Consider the following 8,782-nt stretch of genomic DNA (forward strand, 5'->3'; position numbering starts at 1 on the left):
TGTGTGTGTGTGTGTGTGTGTGTGTGTGTGTGTGTGTGTGTGTGTGTGTGTGTGTGTCTGTGTGTGTGTGTGTGTGAACAATGCATTATTTCCTGTCCTGAGTGCAGTATGGGAACTGTCTAGTCTCTATTGTGACTTAGCCTTCACACACACACACACATACACACACACACACACACACGCGCACACACACACACACACACACACACACACACACACACACACACACACACACACACACACACACACACACACACACACACACATTAAGCTATGCTCACCTCAGTGACTGCATGATTTATAATTATAGGAATAAATAAATGTCTCCCTCTCCTTTCTCCACATAAATGCCTCTCACCTTTCACCCTGTTCATGGAAACTGTACATTGAATTAAAAGGCTCTAAAATACAGAAACTAAAGCAACATAATGTTTGATATCAGCACTTGTTTATTGTAATAAAAACCTCTGAATACAAAGTACATTCACAGGCACAGCAGCAGGTCCGAGCTGCTCTCTTTGACTCCTACAGCAAACCAGTGATGACTACAAATATTCAAACTCGAACACCATTATACAACTTTATATCCCATAAACATACTGTTATATTTCAGAATAAACACACTGTTGTACTTACATACAGATAGTCCAGGCTTAGAGCAAAAGTTACTCATCTGTTAACTAACCAACCCGGGTCCTACACGTCTTTATTTACTGGAAAATACAAGAAATAAACCAATAGGTCAGTTTCAGTCTATAGAGATTTAATTGGCAGATATTTTAATTGCCTAAATGACTGGAAGTTAAATTAATACAATTAATTTGATGTCTTCAAACGTTTGAATTGAGAGAAGTAGAGGATAATGAAGGTAGCCGTAGCAGCTAGGTTGCTAGCCAGATAGCTGAATAGATAAATGATTAGCTAGGTGTGGACTTTAATCCTTCCTCTGTGATGAATCTGAACATTGTGATTACATTTTTTAACCTGTAACAGTTTTATGAGCTTAGCACAAAGACTGGAGGTGATGGGAAACTGCTAGCGTAGCTTGATCAAACCTTTGTTTATAGCGTAGATCAAGCTAAGCTAAAGACAATGAAGCTATTAGCATTAGCCGCTCACGTGAGCTAGATTTGGCTTTTTTGATATTCTTCTCTGTCAATATACTTTCAAAGTGTTTTGGTTTGTGCATGAGATGGTTCATGTCAACGATGCCTTGCCTACAAGCGTTAGCGGGTCAATTAAACTGTACGAAACCATAAACAAAATGGGTGTCATTAATGTACCACGTGTGAATGAAGATGAATGGATGAAATGTTTAGTGAAAACCTGGGTAAAGGCAGAAAAAAAGCTAATTACATAAAGAAAGATATGTCACACAGATTCCTTAAATTGAAAAAACGTTACAGTTTTCACTTTCAGAACTCTTAACAGTATTCTTTATACCACTGCAAACATATCTTTGGCATTTCTTACATCTACTTTCCTGTACTTTTATGCACATTCTGACATAGCTGTAATTATCTTGCTTAAGTTGGCCTTTGTGTCTCGTCAGGTTTGATTAGCTAGCAGTTTCCCTCTGCTTCTAGTCTTTGTGCTGAGCTATGCTAACACCTCCTGGAGATGAAGGTGATATAATGACATACAGGAGCTGCTCTTCAACTGCAGCCAATTGTCTCAATTGAGTAGGGACAGAGACAATGGGGACCAAAAATATTTCAACAACACTTCCTGTCAGTTCTTAGAAGAGTTTCTATTGGTCGGTGAGAGGAGGTGGGTCAGCTGATTATCCGCCGTTTGTACCCTGTCCTCCGAAACCCTGACTGTCAATGTTAAACTACCAGCACCAGGGCTACCAAAACATTCAAACCAAAAAAGTCTGAAAAGAGATTGATTCGCCCGTAACATGTGACACTGGGAACTACAGTTCTCAAAAAAGCAACAAAAAAAAAAACCCATGAAAGGTGGCGAGCCGATAATCCACTGCAACTGTGACGAGTCCATTTAGGCTTCGGTTAAATCCATTCAGAGAACAGCGCAGCGTCGACAAAAAAGTACAAATCCACCTCCCGAAAAATGGTCTACAAAGGACGTGGAGGTGGGGGGGGAGAACCCAGAAGAACCGTTAATTCCTTGTTATGCGGGGGGGACATTTTCTCCATCGTTTTTTCTTTCATCTGTTTTTTTGTGTTTCGGTTCTCCTTGTACCGAGAGTGTGCAACATGAAGCAAAAAGAAGCAGTTCACGACCACAGGCAAGGAGGAGAAGGGGGGAGTGAAAATCCTCAGAACTGCAGCAGAGAGGAAAAAAGCTTGAGGACTTAATCTGTTTTCTTTTTGTAAATCGGAGGAGGAAAAAAGAAAAGATCTTTAGATGCCCTTTGTGTCTTTAGTTTTGTCTTAAGGCAGTCTTTTTTGTCCGGCGCCTCTCTCCGGCTCGGTGCTCAACGGCGCTCCACCTACAAGAGGATAGATACGAACGTCTTACACCTCAGGTAGTAACGCAACGTAGAAAACACATTCCATGCAAATTGTCTCATCAAAAAAAAAAAAATCATTAAAAAAAGGATTAATTGAAAAGCTGGCTGAAGGGAACAAAAATCAAAAGGAAGCTGATCAAAAAAATGTAGGAGCAGTTTTGCAGTGCCACAAAAAAAACACAATTGCGCTTACAGTGTCACATTTAAATGAAATACTTATTATATTTACTAAGCAGGTAATTAGCACACAAGATTTCTGCCTTTACTCAAGTGATAACATGAAATGGTCAAAGTGGATGCAACAAAATAACTGAAACAAGCAGAAACTCAGAAACACTGAAACTAGGATTTGATATGCAATAAAGTCCCTAAAGCTTTAGCCAAATGTATCGTTCTCTATCTCGAAAAACCTACGGAAGAGGATCTCAAAATGTTTGAGATCTGACCTAAAGTGAATTTGTTCCTGACTTTAATCTCAGGACTAATACGTTTTCACACTCGATTTTTTTTTCTGAAATTCTCAGAATTCGGAGAAAAAAGTCAGAAGTCCGACTTTTCTCATAATTCCGACTTTTCTCATAGTTCCGACTTTTTCTCAGATTTCCGACTTTTCTCAGAATTCCGACTTTTCTCATAATTCCGACTTTTCTCATAATTCCGACTTTTCTCAGAGTTCCGACTTTTCCCATAATTCCGACTTTTCTCATAATTCCGACTTTTCTCAGAGTTCCGAGTTTTTTCTCAGATTTCCGACTTTTCTCAGAATTCCGAGTTTTTTCTCAGAATTTCGACTCTTTTCTCAGAGTTCTGGGAAAAAATGTCAGAATTTGGAATTCTCTCAGAAATCTGACTTTTCTCAGAAGTCAGATCTCCTATATTTTTGGTCAGATCTAAAAGAACACAAAATTGTCAGAATCCACTACCATAAAAACATGTACGGACCAACTAAGAGAATAAATACTAATTTACACAAATAATAAACTTCATCTTCCTTCTAAAAGTTCACTATATTCTATAAATACTATAAATAAACCTCAAACACTGACTTCACAGTGACCTGGGATTGTACTGCGGCTCAAGGAGTAATGTTGTTTCTAAAGGTGTGTGTTCACCTGAATGTTAAGTGCAGTTAAAAGGCAAGTGGCTATATAGTCTGAGCACACACACGCACAGACACACACACACACACGCACACACACACCTTACATGTGTACAGTCGGTACGTTTATTTATTTATTTTATATTGGCTGTTTGCAGCAAATAAATCCAAACGGCAACCCGTGTGAAAGCAGCACAGTGTGTTAGTATTCACACAAATACTCTCCTTAGTACTCTGTGTGAGTAAGATTTACAAGGCATTGTGAATCATGTCGTACAGAAGGCCTGGAGGTACGTGCGCGCTCACACACAGCGTGTCATGACCTTGCACACAGTGTGAGTGTGAGCATGTGTGTGTGTGTGCATTTTAACTCGGGGAAAGTGAAAGGTTTAATGTGCACACAGTCAGAGGAGCTGCTGCCATTTTCAGGGATTATAGTTATATTATAACCTTCCCTCACTTTTTATTCCCCATTTTCTCGTTCCTGTGTTTCCTTTCTCTCCCTCCGCCTCCGTTACAGGCCTCGGTTTCCACCTCTTTATTTCCCTTCTCTACTTTCATTTTTCCTGCTTGATCTCTTCCTATATATTCCTCCTTCCCTCCGCTTTCTATCCATGTGCTTCTGCTCCTTCAGCTTCCAATACTTTTCCTATTTCTGCTCCTTCAAACTTCCTTTTATCACTTCCTCAATTACATGCCTTCCCACCTTCTCCTTTTGTTACTCCTCTAGTTTCCCCTCTTCCCTTTTCTCTCTCTTCATCTCTATCTTCCTAAACCTCCTCCTTTGCTTCCTTTTCTCATTTGCTATAGTTTGGATATTTGGATATGTTTAACTTTCCTATTTCCTCATCTGTCCTTTACCTCCTCTTAATTGTTACCTTCCTAACTCTTCTCTACCTTCCTTTCCTGTCCACTAGACCCTTCTTCTATTATATTGTTCTCTCCTCTCCTTCCTCACTATCCTCCTCCTTCCTTTCCTGTCCACTAGACCCTTCTTCTATTATACTGTTCTCTCCTCTCCTTCCTCACTATCCTCCTCCTTCCTTTCCTGTCCACTAGACCCTTCTTGTATCATACTGTTCTCTCCTCTCCTTCCTCACTACCCTCCTCCTTCCTTTCCCCCCTTTTCCTGTCCACTAGACCCTTCTTCTATCATACTGTTCTCTCCTCTCCTTCCTCACTATCCTCGTCCTTCCTTTCCTGTCCACTAGACCCTTCTTCTATCATACTGTTCTCTCCTCTCCTTCCTCACTATCCTCCTCCTTCCTTTCCCCCCTTTCCTGTCCACTAGACCCTTATTCTATCATACTGTTCTCTGCTCTCCTTCCTCACTATCCTCCTCCTTCCTTTTCCCCCTTTCCTGTCCACTAGACCCTTATTCTATCATACTGTTCTCTCCTCTCCTTCCTCACTATCCTCCTCCTTCCTTTACCCCCTTTCCTGTCCACTAGACCCTTCTTCTATCATACTGTTCTCTCCTCTCCTTCCTCACTATCCTCCTCCTTCCTTTTCCCCCTTTCCTGTCCACTAGACCCTTCTTCTATCATACTGTTCTCTCTTCTCCTTTCTAGCTTCCTCCTAATAGGAGGAAGCTAGAAAGGAGAAGAGAGAACAGTATGATAGAAGAAGGGTCTAGTGGACAGGAAAGGGGGAAAAGGAAGGAGGAGGATAGTGAGGAAGGNCACACACACACACACACACACACACACACACACACACACACACACACACACACACACACACACACACACACACACACACACAACTTACGGCGCACACACACACATGTTTGTGGAAAACATCCTGCTCTAAGAAAACATGCTGCGGCTCAGGAGGAGAGAAGAGAAATATGAGTAAAGGAGGTGAAACTGAAAAGGAAGGACAAATTCAGGATATACGAAAACAAGTTCTCTGCCTTTGTTTTTAATGTTGTTGTGGATAAAATGAGCTGAAACGATTGGCTATGATTAGTTTTTTGACAGCAGCAGCTATTTTAATAATTTGTTTTAGCCATTTCTCAACCAAAAAACATTTATACTGTGAGGTCAGATAATACAAGATATGTAAAGGTGTTTATTTGCCAACACTATAATCATTCTGTCATATAAACAACATGTGTGTGATATTAAACTATTCTGGTAAGAAAGCACAGATGATTACGATTGAATATGCTGCCAGATTGTTTAATGCAATGTCCTTTTATTTGTTATCTCCTAACCTCTTTTCAGCACACTGTGAGCTAGACAAGGGCAAGGTCTCAGCTTGCTTTCCACACAGCGAGTCATTATCAGAGGTTATATTCATAGATTTGTTATTTTGTGGGGATTTAAATGGGCTTAACGGGAAACACACATAACCTTACGAGTCCTTTCAGAGGGACTAGGAGGTTTTGTTCAGGAGGACCGCTGGCTATTTACTTTCTGACTTCTAGTTGTTTCTGTGACATGTCTGGACTAAAAGCGGAGAGTTTATACCTATCATTTATGTTGATATAATGTCCCGATCGAATATTCATAGTTTCTTGCTAGTTGTTGGATATTCACCGTAAACAGTTTCTCACACTATTCAAATAGAAGTAGTAGAAGAAGATGATAATTAAAGTAGGAGTAGCAGTTATAGTGTCATGTTGCAGGAAACGTGTCAAAGTCGATTTCCTCCTTCACCTCCCAGCAGACATCCTGACACACACACACACACACACACACACACACACACACACACACACACACACACACACACACACACACACACACACACACACACAGTCCAAAACTCATCAGCACTTTTTTCCACACTTTCCCCAGCATGCTCCATAATTATCACATAGCAGCTCATTGCACACAGTGCCATCTGTTAGTCGCATGCACACACACATCCTTAACCCACACACACACACACACACACACACACACACACACACACACACACACACGCACACACGCGCCCATACAAACACACACTGACAGATGCTTGGGATGTGGGATTAATGAGACAGTCCCATCATGTATAACTAAGTTTGCAGCATATCATTAACAATTTGCAATAAGAGGATAAAGGATCTCATTGAGAGCAGCGAGGCATATATTTAAGAACAAGCAAGTATGCACGGCACAAGGAGATTAAAGAAATATAGATAGAAATTGGTCTCACAATAATATTAAAAAATGTTCTTGATAGATATTATGAAAATATTTAAAATGTATGTTGTTGTATACTAACAATATATTCAGAAAAATGCATATATTCCATTTCTGACACAGAAATCGGCAGAAAAGTGTTGCATGTAATTAAATACAAGAGTATGAAAGACCTTTTCATGCACGCTGTATTCAGTACATCATGTTCTGATTATAATGATTGCAATGCAGTCGCACTTGTGCGCTTTAAGTCTTCTCACTCAATGATGTGGGTTTGCTCCTGGAATATCAATTTCTTTATTAATAAAGAATTCTTCCGAGGCGAAACTCAGCTCGAGCGTGAAACTCGAAAAGACAAGACAAGGGCACGTCGTTAAGTCGAAGGTACGGGAACTAGAATGTGATTTGTATCGACTTCCTGACACCTGTACAATAGGTAACCGGGCAGGATGAAAGATAATCCAGATGAAAAGCAAGAAGCTCAGTGAGGACAATTACACACATAAATAAAGGAAACCCTGTGGATGAAACTAACTGGAGCAAACTAAGAGTGTATCTTTCCTACCACACAGTAAAACAACACAACACACCTGCCGGGACCTTTTGCAAAAGCCAATCAGAGTTGACATCAGGATGAATTACTCCGTGTAATTCTTATATTTTCTAGCCGCCTGCACATCAGTCACAGAGCTGGAACATGATCACACATTCTCACTTCCCGTCTACACAGCTTTAAAAGGGGATTTCTAGTTTGTGTGTGTGTAGGGGGGGACTCCCCCTCTTCAATTATTTACAGGAAGCCCTCATGCATCTGTGACTTTCAGAGACAGGCTGAGAAAGCCCAGCCGAGCAGCACAGAGCTTTCTTCTCCAAAATTCTCCTTCCTCATCCCTTTGTCTACAACAGTTTGCCTTCTTACTCTCCCATCTTCTTTCTCCGACCGCCTGAAAGCTCTTTCCTCAGTCCTATTCGTTGTTTCGCCCCTCTGTCTACATCCTCGTCCTCCTCTGTCTACATCCTCGTCCTCCTCTGCATACATCCTCGTCCTCCTCTGCATACATCCTCGTCCTCCTCTGCATACATCCTCGTCCTCCTCTGTCTACATCCTCTTCCTCCTCTGTCTACATCCTCGTCCTCCTCTGCCTACATCCTCGTCCTCCTCTGTCTGCATCCTCTCTCTCCGACTTCAGGTCCATCCTCTGTCGATAACCTTTCTCCTCCTTCCTTTAGTCTCACATTTTTGTCCTGCCTCTCCATCTTTTCCCTCCTCTGTGTGCAACCTTTTTGTCCTCCTGTAAATCTTCTTCCTCTCATTGTCTGTGTGCTATTTCTTCTTCGCTTCCTTTCTTTTGCCTCAAACCCAACTCTATCCTTTCTCCTCTCGTCTCCTTCTTTCTTTGAGGATTTGTCCTGGCCTCACTTTTCTCCTTGTCACCTCTCCCTTTCATTTCCCTCCTTTTATCTCCTCGCCTCTTATCCTTCCTTCCTTCCTTCCCCCATCCTTTCTCTCTTCATCACCACTCCCTTCCTTGCTTCACCTCCTTTCCCCCTCTCTCTGGCTCCTGTCATCTCCTTCCCCAAAACAAGAAGTGAAGGGAAGAGGGATGATGTCAGGGAGAAGAGTGTGAACTCTCTCTGAAGAGTCAGCATGGAAATTATTCATATTCTCCTGGCGGCCGCGCCTCCTCTACCTCGCTCTCCCTCGCATTGCCTCATTTCACCCCAACTCTAATCCATCTCCAATGTGTGTCACAGGTCCCTTATTCTGTGTTGTTTTTAAGGGGGTTGATTTAGCATCTAAAACTGTTCTCTAAAACAGACTTACTTCATGTCCATACAGTGAAAAATGTGTCTCATTATAGCATCCATTAACAGCAGCAGCTCTTTATTCTCTCTCTCTTACTAATGCACCTGACTCCGATCTTCTTTCACGCAAACCTTCAAAGTCCTCCGACATGAAAAAAGCTTTTATTGTATCAGGCATGCTTCAATTCCCCTTTAAATGTAAGCCTAAATCTGAGCTGCATATTGTATAATTTAGAGTGAGGAGATTTGTCTGTATTAGATCTG

At 41.4% G+C, this 8,782-nt stretch overlaps 1 protein-coding gene across 1 annotated transcript in view; it reads right to left on the reverse strand.

The window, feature by feature from the left end:
- The window catches only part of LOC104950865 (Na(+)/H(+) exchange regulatory cofactor NHE-RF2-like), a 17,985-nt gene extending 10,234 nt beyond the window's left edge, over window positions 1–7,751 (reverse strand). The window contains exon 1 of the mRNA XM_010777442.1: window positions 7,632–7,751. Coding sequence (XP_010775744.1) covers window positions 7,632–7,751 — 120 coding nt within the window. The remainder of the gene's footprint in view (window positions 1–7,631) is intronic.
- Window positions 7,752–8,782: the final 1,031 nt, after the last annotated feature.

Source organism: Notothenia coriiceps, unplaced genomic scaffold (genome assembly GCF_000735185.1).
Source record: "Notothenia coriiceps isolate Sejong01 unplaced genomic scaffold, NC01 NC01_scaffold00018247, whole genome shotgun sequence".
NCBI classification, from domain to species: Eukaryota; Metazoa; Chordata; class Actinopteri; order Perciformes; family Nototheniidae; genus Notothenia; species Notothenia coriiceps.